This window comes from Seriola lalandi, unplaced genomic scaffold, assembly GCF_002814215.2.
Source record: "Seriola lalandi dorsalis isolate HSWRI2012SDOR001 ecotype SW California unplaced genomic scaffold, Sedor1 jcf7180002054383, whole genome shotgun sequence".
NCBI classification, from domain to species: Eukaryota; Metazoa; Chordata; class Actinopteri; order Carangiformes; family Carangidae; genus Seriola; species Seriola lalandi.
Genome location: NW_019524936.1, coordinates 1107093 through 1129322, shown reverse-complemented (window position 1 = coordinate 1129322; position 22230 = coordinate 1107093). Strand labels below are relative to the sequence as shown.

Genomic DNA, 22230 nt, shown 5'->3' with positions numbered 1-22230 from the left:
TAACATGACATGCAGAGGCTGGCAAATGATCAAATCCTGACAGGAGGACAAATTGCAAACAAAATGAGAGATCAAGTTTATTAGAGCGCCGCCTCTGGGAAATGAAAATCTTTAATTCTCTTTTTACATTGACATTTATTTGGCTGGCATGAACCGTGATGTTCACACACATACACACACACACACACACCAATTCTGCTGCACCTACTACTGTAACTGCTCCACTGTAATGATAGCACAGTCAATGACATTTATCATGTTTGCCTTTGTAGATGACATCTGAAACGCATTGTCTTTCATCCCGCCTGCATTCATCATGTATTTTATATAAAGTTCACCGAGGCGCACGGCTCTGTCTTCATGCTGGAGCAATGAGAGAAGCAGGGAGGAATTATCCATCACCTCCAGCACAATGGATGGATTTCTGTTCTTTTTAACTGTTGGGCTTCTGCTTAAAGACTTCTTTTCAAATTCTCATGAAAGGAAACTCACTTCCAGGACTTCCACTTTCATAATGAAAATTCAAATGAGCTTGTTCAGCTAAAATAAATGCTACTTATCATTTACCGACTTTCACATGAATCGTATTGCGATGATATAATCACATCACCCTGCTCTTTTACAAAATTCTGTGGCTTGAATTAATGATTCCAAGCAAGTCAGCCTCAGTTGTACAAGCCTCAAGCATTTTGTCTGATGTAATGCATGAAGAGCAGCACACACAAGTAGCAAAATAATGTGCATCTGAACACCCGTGCCTGTTGTCGCCTATTGCAAGCCTATGCACAGGCGACATCCATAGACTGTAAATAAAAATGGATGTAGTCTCCATGACGTCACCCATAGATTTCTTAAGAGCGGTTTAGAAGCTCAGAGTAGGCTGCTCCGCCGTTGCCATCTTGGCAGTGCCTGACTCGCTGCTAATCCAAAAATGGTCAAAGAGGTGGGGTAAGGTGCATGCTGGTCTGTAGCAGCTTGCTCTCATGTAATGCATAACTTTAATACAATTTTAACAGGAGACTCACTGTATATAAAAAAAATGTTTTTTTTTTTTACCAGGCTGCAAACATATTTATTTCTGCTGTAAAGTTGGGCATTTTTACATGGGAGTCTATGGGGATTGACTCGCTTTTGGAGACAGCCTCAAGTGGTCATTCGAGGAACTGCAGTTTTTGGCACTTCTGTGACGGCTTCATTTTCCTTCCCGGAGGTTACGACTTAGCGACTTTATTTCTTGCAGAGACGCGCCAGAAAATGCAATTTCATTGAAATTTGTTGTTCAGATTAACATATTCCAACTTCTATATCACAACTACTTGTGTGTGTCCAGTGAGGGCTATGGCTATAAAAACACAAGGCCTGTATGTGTTGCCCTTAAGAGTAGAATACAGTTCGCTGAATGTAATTTTGCATATTTATTTGGCATGGTGTGACATCGTTAAAATAACTGTAGTGTTATAGTGTTATTTTAATTTTATATTGATTTCAACCATATCAAGCAGCTTTACAACTCATTACAAAGAAGATACCATAGGGGCATTATATAGTTAAACAACATATCAACACATTATCATAATATATCGTAAGTAGATATGATTAACTGATAATAATTTAGAGTCATGATTTTGCCACCTAATGCATTTAATTCCAACATTCACTCTCCTTTAAACCTATTGTTAGTGTCTACCAACTCCTGAGGGAAATATCTATCTCTTAAATTCTCCACTATGTCTGCTTTCTCTGCTATTTACTGCTGGACAGGTAGCTTACAGTGAGTCTATCAGAGCTTTATTGCTGAATTATTGCCTACTGTGGTTGTACATGGTGCTGATGTAAAGTTGCGGGCCGTAAAACCAAAACAACGTGCAAAGAGACGTTAAAAACCTCTGTAGAGCAGAGGATAACTGCTGAGTCGTGTAATAATTCTGAGTTCATCACTCCCTTTTCAAATTATGCCTTGTTGTTTCACCCATTGTTTATAGAAAAATATTGAATACTCCCACTTTAACCTTCATTATACCAAGATAGTCTCTTGAGAGTTCTGGCCAAAATGACAGCACAGATCGCAGATAAAAAAAAAATCATCACAAAAGGAAATGCAGAAAAGACACCATTAATTATTGATCGTGTAATAATGCTATCAATGTCACACTGTACAAAGCCTCAGCTCGTAAATACTCCTGCTACCAGTATAAAATTGAGGACACTGGACACATGTGAAGACAGTGCCCTGTAGTGCTAACAGTCATTCTGTAGCTGTGCTTCTGCAGTCCCCAGTGATGAGTGATATGTTGGAGTCTTTACCTGAGGCCATCTCTCCCCGTGCACGACTAGTCTGAACTGCAAGGGCAATGAGGAGAGACACCCTGTGGCTCCAAACAAAGGCAAAGGCTCCCAGCAGTAATCGGAAACCATCATCTCTCCCCACACCGCTTAAACCTGCAACCACTGCTCAGTTACGATGACACTGCCTTTTAATGTCCCACTAACAAATATGCCCTGTATCAAAAGAAATTGGACTGATTTGAAGACCAATGTTGTCAACCTCTCCCCAAGGTCACTCTGGTAGCATTTTACATGACAAAAAGGCCAGGATGTAAGAGTTGAAGCATTAAAAATTGCTGAGGACTGGCCTGGAGTCTGTCCAAGACAAAGTTAGAAGTACTTCACAAATCAATGCCTGCTCTCTGCATCCCCCACACTTCTTTTATGCTCTGAAATGACAGAATGTATTGCAAGCATTCTTTTTTTTTTTTAACATCTGGTGTCAATATTGGAGGTTAACTTCAAAGAAATTACTGATAGCATTCGGCTCTCTTCAGTCAGCGATCGAGCATCTATTTAAAGCTGTGTTCTGCAGTCTTGAGATATGAGGTTTAAATGAAGGGTAAAGATGTCCAAAAGGGGCCAAAGTTGGGATGGCCTCGAGTGGTACTTAAGTGAAAGTATGTGCAGATAAGCCAACAAAAACGGAAAAACAAAAATGGCCTACCAACAGTTGCAACAGTGTCGTCCTTGCCCTGAGTGAAGACCACCACTCGCTGCCTCTTTGTGTTCTCCTTCGGGAGGTTTTGGGTCTTCTTTGCAATCTCTGCGATGTCATCTGTCTGTAAAAAAAAAAAAAAAAAACACCAGACCACTGGGTGAGTATGTTACGTTGAATGAATGTGTTGCAGCAAGCCAGGTGTGAGGAGTTTAATCAACGATCACCCTTGTGAATGAGAGAGGTCAGATTTTTCCCATCCTGGCCGACGGATCAAGTGATAATGGAACCAGATGGGCGATGAAACCGTTTTAAGAAAAGATCAATAGAAGCGCTCAATGACGCTTCCATGCAGTTACAGGCGAGCTGCAAAGTATTAGAATGTCATATTACCTAAGTGAGATGAAAATAAGCGTGTGAAGATATGCTGTTGTCAGATAAAGCTACTTCTGCGAGCTGAGGGGATATGTGGTGCGTGTACTGTATCATTCTCTTCCTGAAACAGGCCATTTCTCCTCAGCATCTGCACAGAATGGATATTCTCGCCTGGAGACGACAGAACTCTCCAGAGTGCTTGCCTTTGATCATGAGAGGGATAAAAAAACCCACACCTGTCAGTGCTACTTTATTATTAACTCATCATGATGTACTATGAGCAGGTGCAATGTCTTTATCGCCATCTCGCAGTGGGGTGGACTCTGCTTTTCTGTAATACAGCACACTGAGGAGCTAGCATTAAGGGTCGTGGACGCCTCTAGCATCTGTATCAAAGCTAACACTCCAGCACCTTCAGGGTGAGCAAATACTGTGGTTATGGGAGTAATCAGACAGATAGGCTTCCAGCCCAATACCACCAGCCACACTGGCTCACTCAAACCAATGAGCTTTTACACCTCTAAATGCTTCCCAAACGTCCTTTAATCAGCCCTGAGAGGTCCGGGGAGACCCTGGGCCGAGGAAAAATGGGTGTAACACTCTAAGTAAGTGCTAATGGTGAGGTTAATACAGAGGCTGTTAGCAAGTGACAGCGGAAAAAAAAAAAAAAAAAAAAAAAAGGCAATTTGTCACTGTGACTGGATGTAACCACAAGCACTCCTCCAGACACTGAATGCAGAACCGCACAAGGCTTCGGCACATTGTCACCCTTTGGTTTTATGTTCCCTGACATAAAAAAGGCGCTCTACTCTACTAAGGTTCTAAGGGTCCAGAGGTGGCAGGGTAAGCATCATGGCTCTTGAGCAGGGCACAGCTACACACACACAAGCACACACATAGACAACTTCCTCTTTTATGCCTGGCAGAAATACTCACCTGGCGACTTCCTATGGCAAAATAATGCAGAAACATAATGTACAGCGTGAGCAAAAAAAACAAATGAATTGACAAATGATATGGTCAATTTGGTTTACTGCTGACAAATGGCAATATTTACGATTGTGAGGCAATTGATCAGACATAAATCAACAAACCGTGAAATATGAAAGCTTTACAAGGGTGTTAAATTGTGCTTCTGTGTTGAAGCCAGTGAGAAACCGATTGTCTGCACTGCAGGCTGCTTGAGAAACACTGCCAGGGAAAGATTCAATTAGAGCTGTGATGCAGATAGTTCTTTGAGCATTTAAAGGAAACAGATCACAATCAGGCGAGTGTGTTCAGATCTGCTGATTGCTGTTTTGGAGAGGACAAGCATTTTATCTTGTATTTAGACTGAAGAAGTGCTGCTGTCACTTTTGTTAGTCATCCATAATGTGATGATAACAGTGTTTTATAATACATCCAAAGTGCATCATGTGGTGTTTTTGGAATCACAAATTGCCAAGTGGGCTGCAGCTACAACAATATCCAATCACAGTGCCCCTCAAAAGGGCCACACACTACTGTGCATTAGTTTCTGACAGCAGTTATTTCTTTTTGGTGTTTTGTTCTTTTTGGTCTTTTCTGAGCTACAGCTGGATGATAATTCTCAGCTTTTTTTTATTGGCTTATAATAGAATCATACTACTGATTGATTAAACTATAATTCTGCAAAACTTTGAGTGACTGATTGTGGACGATGTTGTCAAAAAGAGTCACTGCAGTTTGTACAAATGTGGAATTGTGTTTAATGCTTAAACAAATGGAATTTTACATGAACTTGATCTGACAGAACATCCTTCCCGAAAGATCTGCTTGCTGGAAATTTTCGGGCGCTTTCAGCCATGTCTCGTATGTAGTTTGCTCAGTTGCCATGGAGATGGTTCAATTGCATTGACATAATTCCATTTGTGTGATAACAGGTTGTTGGATGTGACGCAAGACACAGTCTTTTAACCCTCTCCGTGACAACTGAGCAAAGTCCTTCCGCTGATGAAAGCCATGGTATTTGACTGAAAGCACTGAAAAGTGGATCTTGTATTGAGAACCTTTTGTCAAACTATTATTCCCAAGATCAGTAATGAATCTTGAATCTCATGATTTTTGATTATTGTATGTGATTATACACACATTTATTTATATCAGGAAAAATATCGCCAGAACTATTGTGTTCTCATATTACAGTACATTACAAGTGCATTGTGTATGTTTGAATAACAAACGTCCTTTAATTCTATTTTCTGTTTTAAACTAGAGGCTACTCTATAGTGTATATATTCGTATTTTGAAGACTTGTCAGTGTAAGATATGTGTGCCCGCTTGTGCGATGCCAGGAAAATTGTCATCATAAAGTGACAAGAGGGAAAAAAAAAACAACTGTGAAGAAAACCTCTTTGAACTGCATCCATCTAGAAATGCAGAAAGTACAGTACACACCACTGATGTTATCTGAGAAAACACATTCATCCAATACAATTTTGCAGAGTGTTCTGGCAAATCAGGTTGACATGGAAAATGTCAAAGAATTGTAACTACTAGGAGAGTCTACACTTTGCCCTTTGTGTTTTTTTTTTTTTTTCATGTGAGCCCCCCCGTTTTTTTCCTGCCTTCATCCCTACTCCTCTCTTAAACCTGTCACTGCCATCAGGATTGCATTTCTATTCCAGTCACGTTGATCACACCGTTAGTGATTCTGGATGACAATTATTCACACAGAGCAGAGCCATATTCAAGGCAGCTCTACCTTTGAAAGAGAGAAGGCACTTAAAATACCTGAGCCCATTTTGAAAAACTCACGCACAATTTGTGTTTTTGATTTCACATTTAAATAGCACTGTGAGGAATATTCAAAAAAACAAGTAAAAAAAATAGAGTAAGGGAGCATTCATTTTACACTTAAGAGGCAGCCCCGCTTACACATAGTGTACATTCTATGGGGTAACAAGCACTGTAATTTTCATTTCTATAATGTAAAACCACAGGTGGCTGTAATTTGGTTATTTAAAGACTACAGTGTGTTTTAGTGTGGTGTAATGCTATAGCAGTGAAGAGAAGACATACAGTATCATCCCTGAGTGCAATGAAGATAATGAGGAGGCTTTTTAACCAGGCAACCTGATGAGCCCCGAGCCTGCAGAGAAAGGCTTGAAACCATGCCCAACTTCTCAGCTTCCCAAGAGGCTTTTCAAAATTCAATAAATAACATCTGTAGGCGATGTTGGGTGCAGACCTAGCAGAGTGCGTCATAACAGAGAGCTGGCTGAACAAAGAAACCATGACGACTGCCAGGTTTCCATAGCAACTGCTGCAAGGCCTGGAGAGTATAATAGCACATCAATCACTGTCCAAAAAGAACTTCATTATCAGCAAAAATAAACCTTTAGGATCTGTTTAGTGTGCAATTGCTGGTCAACTCACCTCAAAGCCCAGCTCTTTGGCAAATGTGGCCGCCTCCTAGAAAAGATAAAAAAAAAAAACACACACACACATACACACAAATGAGCGGTTAATTACAGAGTCAGAAACAGAGCAGAATGTCACACTCCAGACATGGAAGTAAAGCCATCTCGCTTCACTCTGCTCCTCACATGTGTGGCCGTGTCACTTGAGAATAAGTAACCTGAGTTAGTGTTGCTCCGCCAACTCCTGATTTAATAGGCATGCAGCCCACCCATTTAATCTATTGCCCCACTTCATCTCATCTTACCATAGCAGCATGAGATAACACCATGTCAGCCTCCAGCCATGAAACCACCACTGAAACCATGAATGTGTGCTGGTATTTGGGAATCCCCAACACTACAGGCATTCAGCATCTACTATATGTTGCTTCAGCTTCCTAACAGGTGCAATATAAAGGCCCGTACCAATGTTTATGCAATGTTTATCTGCAATTTAACTGCATTACTATACAACAACGATTTAACAAAAAATCATGCAGATTGGATGTTCACTGTTATGAATTAGACAACTCAATCAAGTTTTAGGAGTCTGTCATGTAATTTTCATACTGTAATGAAATAAATGGGAACCAATGGGTGCCCGGAAGAGTGAAAATCTAAAACTGTACATAATGCATTTGAAAATGACCAGACAAAAAGTATATATTATTTGTAGTTGAGGAGCTTTGGTACAAGTTTCAATAGTCAGATAAAAGATGTTCATCTAATTTAGAAATTAATGGGAACCAATGGCTGAATGGGAAAACACATCCAAAATTTATCAATTATATGGCATGCATTTGAAATTTTTCAGCAAAAATGTAACTTATACATGATCTGCAGAACCAAAATATGTCCCGACTTGGGAATTTGGGACAAGTTCCAAGACTCTGCTAATTGATTTTCACATCACACAGAAATGAGTAGAAACAGATGGAAAACAGTGGGTGTCTGCAATGGTGTCTGTATCCAAAATTATAAAATTATACCATATCAGAGCTTTTGAGACAAGTTTCAGGGTCTGTTAATTGATTTCTCATATAATACAGAAATGAATGGAAACCAATGGAAGCTCGGAATAGTCGGGAAAATACATCCAAAAATCTAAAACTCACCAGCATAGTTTACAATGTGGTTATCTGTGATGTACAGTATCTGATTAGCAGTAAATAGGCCAAAACCACTGGTATGATCCTTTAACTGACGACAGAAGCTGTTGCTTGTCAGGTCAAAAGGATGCCACAAATCATGACAGACAACCTCATGCACTAAATTCACTTTTGACCCCAGACGGGGCAATAAGTTGATGCTATGATTTTAAATAATCCAATTATCTGCAGAGGGGGTGCTGGTGTTTGCGTGACCTTGGGGAGAGGTTGACAACCTGGTCCTGAAACAGATAGAGAGGAGATGACATGGAACAATAAGGTTACTGGTCCCTGGAGGAAAAAGCCTCATGGCTTTCTGTATTGGATCAACATCACAGCGCCAGCAATATGTCAATTCATCACCCCCCTTCTCCTTCAACACACACAGAGGCTGAGAGGCTAGTCAATTAGCCACTGAAGTCAAGGAGCAGTTTTATAATGAGTAAAGGTGCGTAGTCTTTTCTTTCCCTCCTCCCTTCGCCTCTTCAATCTATCGAGGGCTTAGGTCTCACATTTGTTTTCATTTATTTACAACCACATATTGACTTCTCTCCTCAGGAATGCTCCGTCACAGACGAGCATGAAGCATCTCGCAGGGACACGAGCAGCTTAGAAAATGTCTTGTCAAAACAGTGATATTTCATCTCATAACATTTTAAAAGAGACACATGAATGAAGGCTGGAATAACGATGGTGCTGTCGAGCTGCACATGCCTCTATCTCACCCTCCGTCTCTCTCTAGTTAGCAGCTATAATATTTGTGAGAAAAGCTTTTCGAGAGAGAGAGTGGGTGTTAGAAGAAAAGATAATTGAAGCAATGTCTATGAGCCACATGTGTACAGAGTAATCCCTTTTAGGAATTTATTAATTTCTATGAGCTGTTATGGATGCCAACATCAAAAATATTTGGTAGTATAAGCTCAGCTAAACCTAATGTATTTGTATGATAAATACTGTAAGGTGGTAAATATGCAATTACTGAGACTACACAAGCAGGCCAATAAAACTGAAATGATAGGCAATAAAAGTCACTGTTCCTTAAAGGGCTCGTAGCATTACTATTCCAAAATCTTATGTTTCAGGCCGTGTATGTTTCATATTTGACGTGTGCTGTTTTGGTATGTTGTGGTCGACAGTTTTCAAATGATGGTCCATGTGCCTCTACAGCTGTCGCAACAATGACAAGTGCTTCGAGTGACATCTGGGCAAAATCCTCTCATGCTCAAAAAAAAACAAAAAAACATCTTGTTTGTTCGGAGATTGCTGTGATTGCATGCTTGCCTTTGATGATTCCGAAGGAGAGAGGACTGTTGCAGATTTTGGGGGCCAGTAAATTCTCCTCCTTCTCCTCCTCGGGCAAACAAGGTAAAAGATAACAAGGCGGGCTGAGTGCATGAGCCCTCTGCAGCCATAGTTAGTATAAAGCTATCAGAATGTGTGAGATGTTACTGCTGTCAGAGGCTTAAACAGTCAAAGGGATATTTTTAGAGAGCTTAAGCTAATAATCCAGAGCCCAGTCGGGGGGGGGGGGTGTCTACAATTTCTTGCCAAGCAAAATGAAAGCGGAAATACACACTTCACGCAAAGGGCAGTTTTCAAAGCTTCACACTTTGTTTTCCTTGACACTATAAGTGACAGGAGCCTAGCAGGCCTCGTTTAGAGACAGTCTGTACAGCACAGTGCGCTGTTATCATGTGTGAACTTATCCATGTCGTATGGATTTTGTTTTCTTCTCTTTAATGAGCCTACATTGCTGAATCTGCATTCAGTATTTATCTAATACTTTGTGAAGAGGAGCAGAGTAGGCATTCCGGGGTCAGGAAGTAAAGACCTTATTCATTTTCTCATAGATAATGTAAGTTGACTTGTGGTTGGGGCACTTCTCATCCAGTTGAATCAACAGTGCAAACTAAGAGAAACCGTGTTAAAATTCTAGTTAAATGATAGAAAGTCAAAAGGCAGAAGAGGAAAGAACTCAACTACAACTCCCAAAATGCACCATGGTTAGAAACATTCAATCACTGATCTTAAAGCTTGATAGATTGTACTGCTAAATACGCTGAATGACTTTACTTTCAGATTATGGGTCAATTCTTATGATTCTAGCAACTTTTTTTTTTTCACTTGGGAGCACTGGAAACAAGCCACAAACACAGCACTGGCAAATTATCAAAATAAATTTAGCCTATAGTTATTTACATATCCTGCAGACAAAGAGCAACATAAGTTTTTAATTTTGATTCGTGTTTCTAGCCACCAAGCAAATGCTAATGTCGAATCATTTCATTTTAGCTCTGTTTTTGGTCTCCACCAACTGAGAAAAATACTGTACCTGGGTTATTGGCTGCTCCACTACACTCACAGGCTAGACGCTAACTGTGTCTCTCTGTTATTTGGTGCTGAGGTTATAGTATACAGCGGGTTTTTAGAGCTTTGTCACTGAAGGTGGCTGCCTGATGTGGTGAGAAGCAACACTATGAGAGCTGTGAGAGTGAACCAAAATAGTAAAGTTGCAGGTCATAGAAACAAAATAATAAAAGCTCCATAGATCTGAAGAGAACTACAGAGATGGGTGATCATTTTCTTTGGGTTCATCACTACGAGAGACACCTTTCACATTCAAGCAGTTGTGTGATCCATTTTTAAATAAAAATAAAAAATTGATTACAGACGCTTTTAAGCCACTTTATACATAAAATAACATATTGTTAATCTATTGTTAAATTATTCCATGATGGTATGTTGAGGAACATAGATGTTACCATAACAGGAAAATTTGACATGCAAATTTACAGTGTCCAAAAATACCTTCAGAACCAATAGGCCCCTCGACTTCGCTATACTCTGCATCTGATATCAGACATTTGCTACTGTCATAACACTTAATGCATGTTAACATGGGAGATAAGGACACCCGAAAGACACGAAATTAAGAAGCCATAGAAGTTATGGGCTCTTGTGATAAAAAATATTGCCACAAACAAACCAAAGCAAGCATTTACTTTTTTCTCCTCTGTGTAACAAGTTGTTGAGCATATGTCACAGCAGGAGTGAGAGTTGGGAGGAAAAAAAATCCAATTTCAGTGTTTCCCAAAGAATCTAAATCAAAGAGCAAACCTCAGTGCTAAGGTTAATAAAAGTTGATAAGCTGAAAAGCGTAACTCCCCCAGGCCATTCAGAAAATAGGCATTTGCTTGACCGTGTTAGCCCAAGCTGATGCTGAGGCAGAAATTGAATTGTATTGTATGGTACATTGTGTGTGTTTTTGTGTGTGTGTGTCTGTGTGTGTGTGTGTGTGTGTGTGTGTGTGTGTGTGTGTGTGTGTGTTGGGAGGAGGCGATAGTCGGCACTGAGGAGGGTATAGCCCTGATAAGTTATTTACAACAACACCCCTGTTTTCTTCTTCCTTTCTGAACATTTCAATAAGAGCTCATTTCAAAGACATGAGTGTTTTCAGTCTAGAACCATTTCAGGAGAACCGACTTTCACCATTGTAGAAAATATGTTTTTTTAACTGGTTTAGTCGTCACACTGTGCAAACCAGAGGAGAGCAAATTATTAGGTCTGGACAAATCAGTCGGAAATGACAAATCACTTACTGTAGAAACCTTTTAAACTAAACTGAGCATGACTGGGTCATGACATCTCAAATAATTCAGCAAATTATCAGTACTTACTGATATATATAACAATGGCATATGACATTTTCCTCCTTCCCTGCAAGTAAGTGTATGACATCACTGAGGCGAGGCAGACAGCTTTTCATAAATGCCCAGTAAAAACAACATCTGGCATTCAACTCAAGCATTTCCAGCCAGATTACTACAGCATACATTACAGGGGGGTGGGGGGGGGGGGGGAGAATGAATAACTGATCGAGGTGATGGCATCACTGGGGGTTGTAAGCGCCCTTGACTTGGCCTCAGGGTCACAAACATGACTCCTCCTGGATGTCAGGACGTCAGCCCCCAGCACGAGTCCAGGCGCTGCTGAACAGGAAGCTGCCACCTCCGTGATGCGTGGGCCGATAACGACCGCAGGTGATTATCAATACGATCGTGCAAGATGATAGCACCTCACTCATGCTGAGTGGAAGGAAGGCAGCCGCCTGCTACTGTGCAGGACAGATTAGGAGGAATAAATCACCTGTACCGAGCCCTCCTAAAGCTCCCAGGAGAACGTAGCAATCCTGCTCAAGCATGACATGCCACAAACATGAGGGTAAACACACACGCAGGAATAACAAACTCCAGAGAGGCAGCAGTCGCTTTTACTGCCTCTGGGAATTTACTCAACAACAACTGATGGAATTTCACTTTAGTTTTTACCGAGCCATTAGGTGGCATGTTTCATCTCTACCTACTTATTTTCTTACATTATGGTGTAGATCGTACGGTTTTAATATGCACATCAGTTTTTGTGTTCCTGACAGATTTACATCTGCCATGCACAGACAGTTTAGCTGGATTCCTAACTAGGGCTTCCTCTAACTCCCAAATGCATTACCTCAAATTTGTCTTCCTATCAACGTTGTGAAAAAGCACTTACAAAAAACACCTGCTAGCAATTGTGATTTTTTTTTTTTCCCAAATAACTCCATTATTTCCACCTCTACTTTATACAACTTTGTCCACTGTTCACCAGATGGCGTATTGTTGTGAGACAGAGCATTTACATTTGCAATATCTTCTGCAATGCATAAGATGGTATTAATTTTCAACTTCTGTCAAATCTCTGATCACCTCAAGCTATGTTCATTATATAATGCACTGCTGTAAACTGCATCTGCTTAGAAAAAAGGCTTTACTGATGACTTTTCCGGTCTCCAATCCAAATCCATTACAACCGAGTATCTGTTGACTTGATAATGTGATTAAATTAAATTACATATATATTTTTGCGTATTGCTTCCTTCACTCTACAGCTCCACAATGCATCACTTACAGTACGCCTACATTCAAATTAAATATGTTTGATGGCTGAATGGCTCTGCATTAAGAAACCATAGTTTGTATGTTTTCCTATGATGATTTGTTTAGTGTGTTATTGTGACTTGTATGGCAGGCTTTTCTGTGGGGAAGAGGCGTGTCGGTGCGGATCTGCTGTGGTTGGATTTGGACAGGATTTGAACAGTATCTCTTCATCTTCAGCATGAACAGAATACTTTAGTTCATTTGTAGTTTTCAACTGACAGCAACTCTTTAGAGGTTCTGGTTCACCTGCAAAATGCCACTGAAATAGATGGAAAATGACTGTCGCTGTCATATCTTTAGTGTAAACTGCAGTCTGCTGTTCATTTTTTTTCTTTGTATTCTGTGGTTAAGTTCTCGACACTGCAGCTGTAGTGCTTTAAGGGAATGTGATCGAGCATTTTTGAAAGCTGGCTTTCAGAACAGATTGGAAATGTCTCAAGTTTAGTAAAGTCGAGGCCAATTCTCATTCTGCAGATTAATTCAGGGACAACCATACATAGAGAATATACTTGTTGTTCATTCTAAATAAAGTTGATTACAAGTACTTGATTTATTACTCAGAATTAGCAGTGTTAAATTATGCCAATTCATTACTATATATAGTACCTGCAAACAAATAAATGGCGTCTGCATAAGTGGAAAATGTAAAATAGAGGCAGAATCAAGGAAATAACCAAAGTAAATCCATTTTGATGAGATTTGTCCAAACTTGAAAGCAGGTGCGGGGTCGACTTCAGCTTTCATGTGACCAATTTCAACAGTGCCCTTGCCTGCCAATCCATTACACACCTCTAGCAACAGCCTCTGCTCTCATCTGACTGAGTCTGCCTACAAGGGCAGGAGAGAGGTCTCTTTGCAAGCCCACAGGGACAGCAGCAGCACCTACAGCACAGGTCCAAAGGTTAAACAATCGGAAACATGTGCAGCACATAAATATCTCTGCTGATAGCAATCTCAGCACGGGAAAGCAGGGTTTGCATAAGGGGCTTAGAACAGAGGATGTAACCTCAGATAGAGCAGGAGGGAGCGGGCAGGCATTCAGCCGGTCTGGTGGGGCTAATGGAAGCCGTGGCAGCAGCAGTAGCAGCCTTGTGCTGGGGGGAGTTAGTTATCAGACTGATGGCCTTATCAGCACTAAGGGCCTCTATCACACATCTCACCTCTGGGCTCTAACAAGGGGTCAGTGAGAGACGTCAGACTACCAGAGACCGGCTATCTCTCAAGGAACAACACTGGATGAAGGAAAAGTGGTGGATGAACGGGTTTGCTCAACAAGCAGAGCTCATGCTGCAGCTTTTAACCAGTTCTCATAACTCTCACTCGCACTCAGACTTCCAGATTTAAAAGTTTCAAGATTTTCGATGAATTTTCTATCATAAAACGGTTATGCCCAGCTTATAGCATGGATACAATAATCTTGACTCAACTTGACTAAACCTCTCTTGCTAGTTTGGAGTCAAAAAGTGATCAAGGAAATTGCAATTAGGCGAGACTTCCCTGAATAATTTACCTGCGGAAATATGAGCTTCTGACACGTCTGAGAACTAATCTTGTTCTCAAGTTTTATTTTTGCTCCAGTAAGTTTTTATTGATTGTCTGGAAGCTTGTTTAGTCAAGGTCCACCTAATTGAATTTTTCAGGATCAGGGACTTCAACAGTTAGAAGATTATTGTTTCTTAGTCAAGCACATGAAAGCAACTGAATCGCAATTTTGATTCCAGCTCTTTGGGGCACATTTTCAAGGTCAATACATCAAATTATCTTAAAATTTAAGTGATAGAAATAATGTGTTTGGGTGAAACAGTAAATTAGGCAGTTGTTTGGCAATCACGGCGTTTCAGTTCTCTGAATGCCCTCCAGTCATAAACCTGCTGCTGACGGCCTTGAAAATGTATTTTCTTAATCACTGATGAGATCCTACATAAGCACGTTATTTTCTGCCAAATTAATAATAACAACACTGTTATTTCACATGAGAGACCTGTGTGTTTGTGTTTATGCCTGTGCTCTTCTCTCTGGGTTTTAAGTGGGAAGAAAAAGGTGATGTCGGGTTATTTCCACACATCAATCAGAATGTAAGAATCCAACAACACTGCTGCTTTCTTTTGCCACAAACGAATCAAATTTGATCAAAACACACCCACACAGTCCTGATGAACCAGATTGAGTTAACTTAGAGTTTTTGATCTGTAGCTAAATATGTTCTTTCTAACTTTCATTTCGATTGATGTTTATTCAATCCCTATCATTAAACATTGTAAAGATATAGAAGATTTAGTTGTTGGTTGCTGTCATTTGGCAGTTTGACTGTCATGTTTGTGTAATCCAATATGGGTATTCTCTTGTTTTCTTCCTATTCAGCATATTTGATATTTCTTGGAGCTGTTTTATTCTGTGTAAACTTTGCTTCAAAGAATGACCTGTGTGTGGTGACCACGATTATGATTCTACATTTATTTTTTTCACTCTGGATAAAAACAGCCTTTGTGGAAAAGCGTGCAATAAAAACTTTTGATGAGGTTGAACCCAACTTCCTTGCAGTCCATCAGTTCCTTGCAGCTTATTACCCAGTAGATTCAACAGACATTTGGTTGCAGGCACTGCAAACAAAGGTCAAGAAAGCAACCAGCTTTTTTTCTGCTCTGAACTGCTGAGAACAGTGACCATGCCCTCCTGTGTATAATAAACATATGAGCATTTGGCCTGCTCTATTTACCTCCTAATGAGAAACAAAGATCTGCTCTGGAGGGACTCGCATGCTTCAGAAAATGAATAAGCCAGGGAAGAAAAAAAAAAAAAAAAAAAAGCTCTCAGAATAATTCAAACCATTTGTGTGCACAGGGGACATGAGAGCTTTGTCTGAATAAATTGGCCATACAAAAATTGTGATGATGTCCAACACCTTATCTGTTGATGTGGCATAAGATGACCATTTGCCAGATGAAAAGCAGGATGGAGGGCAGGAGGCTAAATCATCTCACATGTATGCACACAACTATCATGTGATAGAGTTTGCAGGGAGAGAAAAATAACCACATGGCTCCTCTAGAAGGAAATGCCTGGCATGGTGCAATTAAAATAAAACCCACAGCAAATTAGAAAAACAAATATTTCATTCAGTTAAAGTGGGACCAATGGGCAGATTGAGCAAACCAACATTTCTAAAATAAGCCCATAGGTTCCATTATCCAAGGCATGAGGCAAATTGATTTGGTATTACGGGTGGGTAGATTATGCTTGCTGATTGTGTCTTTGTCTCTTTCTTCTCCAGAATTTTCTAACCATGAGGAGAATAGGGGAGTTCTCCAAAACGATACTGGAAAACATGACTGTATAGCCTGGACTGTGGGAATACAATCATGAGTAGACAAAGCTCAGTCTTCCCGCCAACTCTGTGTGGATAAGAGGATTTGAGATTTGGGGTGGGGGGTGACGACAACCGGCCAAACTCCAAGCAGCAGTGATTTGTGGGGAGGACAGGCATGAGGGTTGTAAGGGTATCTGGGAAGCCCGCCGGTTCAAACTTAAGTAAGTCCCTCCAGCAACAAGCTGATATCCTGCGCTCTCTCCTGCTGTGACAGAAATACACTGGCCTCAGCGCCAGCAGAACGTGGGCACTATTGATCTGCTCCCAGCGCAATATCTCCTCTTACATCCATAATTATTCTCCTTCAGAGGACTCCACCGTGTGCCCTGGCTGCCCGACTGGCTGGCTGGCTTTCTATCCACCTCCTTGTTAAAGATGCTCTATGGTCTCACATTTCACGTTGCACTGCCAAAAACCCCCCTCTCTTAACCCCGGCATTTTCAAATATTTCATGGTTCAGTCCCAGGGTTGGGGAAGGCGGCTTCGGCACGGCACAATTACAGTGGTTAGTCGGACTCCTCTGGTGGAGCCATGCTGGCTCCCAAAGTACCATGACTCGCGAACAGACAGGCCAGGAAAAACAGAGGAATGTTGGAGAGATCATTCCTCTTCTGTACTGAATCCTCTCTCTGCCTGTATACAGACAGGAAAAGGCTAATGGTTTAATTGTAGCAGTTGCAATATCTGCTAGCGACACTTAATGTGATTGAGTAGTGGTTACCAACCTTTTTGCTTGGAGCCCTTTAAAGTGAGACAGTGTAAATCTTCATTGAAGAAATAACACTTACAAACGGCATTTTTAATTTATAAGCAATAGACCCCTAATGTTAGCTAATGTTACAGGAAACCTAAGGTAGTGTTCAACTACATTTTAGCATGTCAAACATTTCAACTGTTTTAGCCCAGACATAAAACAGGAGGTAAATATTCTCAAAAAAAAAAAAAGTTTTTCTGATGCATGAGCATTAGAATTGTTGTTAGGCTGGGCCGACAGACTTCCTGGTGACTCCGGCACAAATGAACTGCACGAAAATAATTAAATGATACGACTCTTCTTCTGGCTAAAACTGTAATTTTGAATGCAAATTGTAATTCTGGAGTGTTTCTGATGCTCAGAAAAATGCACTAATCATTTTTACGGTCTCTTGTAGTGATTTTGTACGGGGAAACATTTTTGGTTCTAGCGGATGTTGTGTGACTTGCACGTCTGATTGTCACCACTATGCCAAAATTGCTGCCCAGGCCAAGAGCTCTTCTTGGAGGCTTCTTCGTTTCACTCACTCACATCAGATTGCATGATGATGATGTAATTCAGTGTTTCCCAACTGGTGGGTTGTGGCCCAAAAAGTGGACCATGGGTCATTTCTAAGTAGGTCGCAAGAATGTGGGGGAAAAAAAATAATAAAAGGAAAACTTTCAAAGGTAATGGATTTTCAGCAAAGGAGCTGTTGTACTTTCCTGTCCTTTTCATCAGGCCCGTTTACATGTTATGCTGTAAAAATATTTGGTTACCTAAGCTGAATAAGTTATAACAGCTAATGCATTGCTTTTCGTATATTTTAAAACTTTGTTTTAAGCCCTACTCGCTATCTATTGCTGCAGTGCTTCTTATTTCATTAAGCTCAAAGACCCAGTTGTATTTTTGTTATTTTAGTTGTAGTAGCAGTTTTGTTTATATTTTGTGAATTATAACTGAAGGGCAACATAGCAGTCAGAACTATCTCTTCACTGCAAGGAGGTCCTGAATTTTGAGTGCAAGTTTATGGTCTGTCAGAGCTAGTTTCTAAGACGGCCGCATTCATCAAAAGTGTCTGTACCCGATCTGAATGGCCACACTCCGATGTGGTATGAAAAGCCGGTCATCATAGAGAGTGGGGATGATGCGATATTGTCTGTATATGAGGATAATAGCGACCATTTTCAGACAGTCTCTCCAGAAAAGACATTCATTGTGTTGCACTTGGTTGTTCACATGAAAAGTGCCATAAATAGTTGTGTAACAATTGCAAAAAAAATTGAATAAATAAAAAGAGAGAGCTAGAGAGTGAAGTTCAATCCCTGGCTCATTTCACATCTGCACACAGCTGGCCTATCATGGTGTGAAGTGGGTGTCCGTGTCGGATCGTCAGTTTTGAAAAGGTACAGAAATGGTCGGACACAACCCATTTCACTCAGTTCAACGTTGCGGCCCCGTTATTTGTGACCCCTTGTCACTGGCTGCATATGTCCATGAGTTGCAAGCAGCTCAACTCATGAGTGATTAGAGAAAAAAAAAATAATATATATTATAATATTATAATATAATTTTTTTTCCCAGTCGTTTTAATCATATTGCCTGATCCCTGGGTTGGGAACCGCTGATCTTGTATCAAACAAAGAATACAAATTTTAAAAATGAAACAATAACAAAACAAGGCAGTTTGTGCATTTAGCAAATCATCACAGCTAATGTGCGCTATGACTCATCATACAAATCACTGACTGTACACCACACTGAAGGTCAAAGTACTCTGGCGCTGAACGGAAGGCATGTGACTCATCACAGAAATAGCACATTCAATTAAAATTCAGTTGTGAAAGACACAAAGGAGAGCAGCAGCTAATACTTCATGTCTTTTCCTCCAATGACACATTGTGATTGTTCCGCTTCGCCGGCTTTAGAGATGGTTCTGTGTTCATCCTCCCAGTTGGCCTGTGGGGCCTTGTGAATAAACACATGGAGGTTAATGTCTCATGTTCTTCCCAGTTCTCTGCAGACAGCTCTGACAGGAGGAGAGAGAGAAGAGCCTAAAAGGAAAGCTGTTTCAGTAATACGCTAATCTAGCTCTCACATCTCTTTGTTTTAGGCAGTAAGACGGGATATTTTCCCCAAGCTACAGTTGAGAAGCACATCTCGAGTCCGCTGTGGGTGAGCTGTCAAGGGGAAATTCTATCTCCTATTCTTTTCTTTTCTTTTTTTTTTTTTGTGAGAACACCCCTCATACCCTAAGGGGTCTTTAGTGAACTTGCCATCACCCACACATACTGGCAGCAGAGAGCACGCACTTCCACGGTCCCGCACACGTCACCGAGGCGATAAACAGCCAGGGGCCTCACCACAGAGATAAGGCTTCCAAGCAGTCTATCAAACAAACAAAGCCAAATGACGAATCTGGAGAGATGTTAAGAAATGACGCCATATTGCCCATGTATCTCCTCCGCCTGCCTGTTTTTCCATCCACACAAACACACAGACACACACATATATATATATATATACTTGTACAGCCTGTCCTGGAAAAATCATTAGAGCCCCCGCCACCCCACACACACACACACACGCACGCACGCACGCACGCACGCACGCACGCACGCACGCACACACACACACACACACACACTGCATGCAGATGTAGAAAAACAGGGCTGAGAGCCAAAACGCCTGAGGGGCTTTTCATGACAATAACCTTCTGTAGAGCTGCTTGTATCCCTCCACCTAGATCACGGAGAGGTGCTGAGGGATGGATGGGAAAATAAGTGAGATAACCATACAAAATATTAGCCGAGGAACATTCACACAAAGTACAGAGGAGGAAGAAATCCGTGTCATTTTGCTCTCATGGCCTGGAGAGATGGCAGGCTAAATGCTCTTTTAAAACAGCTTGAACATTGAAATGATGATGGCTCCTTTTGCCTCAGCAAAGCACATTAATACATAGCCGAATGCCATTTCCACTTTTGTTAAATGGCTCACCTATTGAGTATTCAATTACAATGGCTGTCTCTCGTTTGGAAGACGGGGCTGGGACCCATATAAATAAGCTCCCTCTGAGTGTGGAGCTGCAGAACGCATTGGACAGCAATGGAAGACATGTGGAGCTCCTGTATGGGGGTGGTATATAATGTTAATGGCAGAGGAGCGAGGAGGTTGTTGGGTATTGGCTGTGGGGCAAAAAAAACTAAGCTCCTCATCTGCGGTACCGTTTTATTAAGGAAGCACATTTTTAAACCATTTGCACAGATAAAAAAAAAAAAAAAAAGAGCCCAAGCACATGAAATGATCTAAATTGAGAAAGCCATGAATCCTGGCTTAGAAAAACATCAGTCAGGGTGATTAATTCAGTCTTGATTAATTGTTCCATTTGTCTATGATATGTCTAAAATTCCACAATACAAATCCACCAGTAATGGTCCAATCCTCCCCCCCCATTGTGTGGTTTATCTCTTATGCTCAAATAGCAAAAGCAAATTGTGGCTAATTTTATCGGCGAATCCACTGGCATGTGGTTTTTCCAGCAGTAATGATTCCCTCATTCGGGCCTAATTAACTGCAGCCATTAAATGGAGAGAAATGTAATGCCCAGGGTTCCATGTCAGGTAGTCAGAGGAGGACAGCACAGGAGGACTCAATTAGGCCTGTGCTGTTCCCAGGTTATCACACGACATGTTTGCCAATTAAGTGAAGTAGCGTCTGATGTCTATGTGCCTCCGCCGGCACCATCTCGGAGGCCCTGGCAACGCAGAAACAACGTCGCTAGCCTCTCCACACACCCCCCTCTCCACCCCCGGACAGACACTACACTATGCCCCAAAAAGGCAGTAATTACAGGATGGATGGGAGACTGTTATATAAGTGCAGAGCTGCTGATAGGCCAGGCAGGGCCTGCTGATGCCAGGTTTCAAACAAGTACCAGCAGGATCGAGTTACAGCAGAATTACCCAGGGTAGACTCAGTGACAAACACAGACACATTTCAACATCAGAAGCAGGCAAAAACAAGAGAAGAAACACAGGCTATTGACATTTTTTGGAGTCTGTGGTGTTGCTGTTATGGAATTTCAAAATGATCAAAAGTGAATTGTGATCTGACTGAAATAAGATCCCAGTCATGACAAATAATCCAGCACTCGTTTCTCAAAAACTTCAATCTTGCCTAAAATTATTATCGGTCGCTTTCAAAACATCAGATCTTACAGCTGCTTTAAACATATTTCCCCCAAGTGTGCGAAGCTCTGTATCGTGACTCAGTGAGTGTGGGAGAGGAAGGAAGAGACAGGCAGACACATTAGCCTTCCCTTATAGCACATACTGCAAGGCTATTGGAGTCAGTCTGCATGATCCTGACTGTCACTGACTTGTTATGAAAGCATCACGGGCTGAGGCTGATCCATCACTTTGGGGGGTGGAAGTTGGGGGGCGAGAAGAAGGCCAGGGGGGCTGGAGGGGGCGAGCGTGGGCGAGGCAGCCCTGTTGCCTGTCACTCACCATGCACCACTGCATGACCGCCAACCTTGTCTGGCTTGTGCACAATGGGAGGTCTGGGGCTTGACTGTATGAGCAGTCATTCCCCACTCCCTCTTCCCAGCAGCCAACACAGAGGAAGGCCAAAAGGAGTCAAAACACTCTGGACAGGCATTAGTCCTATACAGACCCTGGACGACCTCACTGCTTGAGGCGGCTGAGTGGTGAATATCTGCTCTGTTTCCCAGTGAATCTCTTATTTTGGCGGACTTAGCCGGGTTCAGTTCCGGAGAGCAAGCCCTGACAGAGTCTCCAAAAGATAATCTCCTTCAACAAACATACATTGCAATTATCCAGAGTCATTAAACTGTAATGACTGGAGGTGTGAGCAAACTTCTTACACAAACAGTTACAGTACCACCCACCCGAAAATACATAACGCTTGCAAAATGTACACCGTGGTTTAGGAGACAGAATCGTTCCTCACAGCAATTAGGGAGTGAGAGAGAGGTGCATATGTAAAAGGGAGGTTTTATATTGGGAGAGGAAAGAAAAGAGGGAAAAAGCTGAAGTCAGCAACAGCAATAAATCCTCAAATGCTGAGCAGTTTCTTCCAGATCTGTCCTGGTCTGTGGACCCCATCTCTACCCAAAGACAGGGCTCTGTTTAGTAGCTTTAGCAGTGGGGAGGCGAGTTCAGTCCAATGATCGCACACCCCTCCCAGCCCCCCCAGCCCTCCCCTCCC

General features: G+C 41.5%; 1 protein-coding gene across 3 annotated transcripts in view; it reads right to left on the bottom strand.

Annotated features, from left to right (window-relative positions):
* The window catches only part of adkb (adenosine kinase b), a 102835-nt gene that overhangs the window by 6679 nt on the left and 73926 nt on the right, over positions 1 to 22230 (bottom strand). For 2 of the 3 annotated variants that reach the window (XM_023409177.2, XM_023409179.2), the window contains exons 8-9: positions 6755 to 6790; positions 2993 to 3107 (exon numbers count right to left, since the gene is read on the bottom strand). In XM_023409177.2, coding sequence (XP_023264945.1) covers positions 2993 to 3107; positions 6755 to 6790 — 151 coding nt within the window. The remainder of the gene's footprint in view (positions 1 to 2992; positions 3108 to 6754; positions 6791 to 22230) is intronic. The other variant, XM_087174790.1, reaches the window with a different exon arrangement.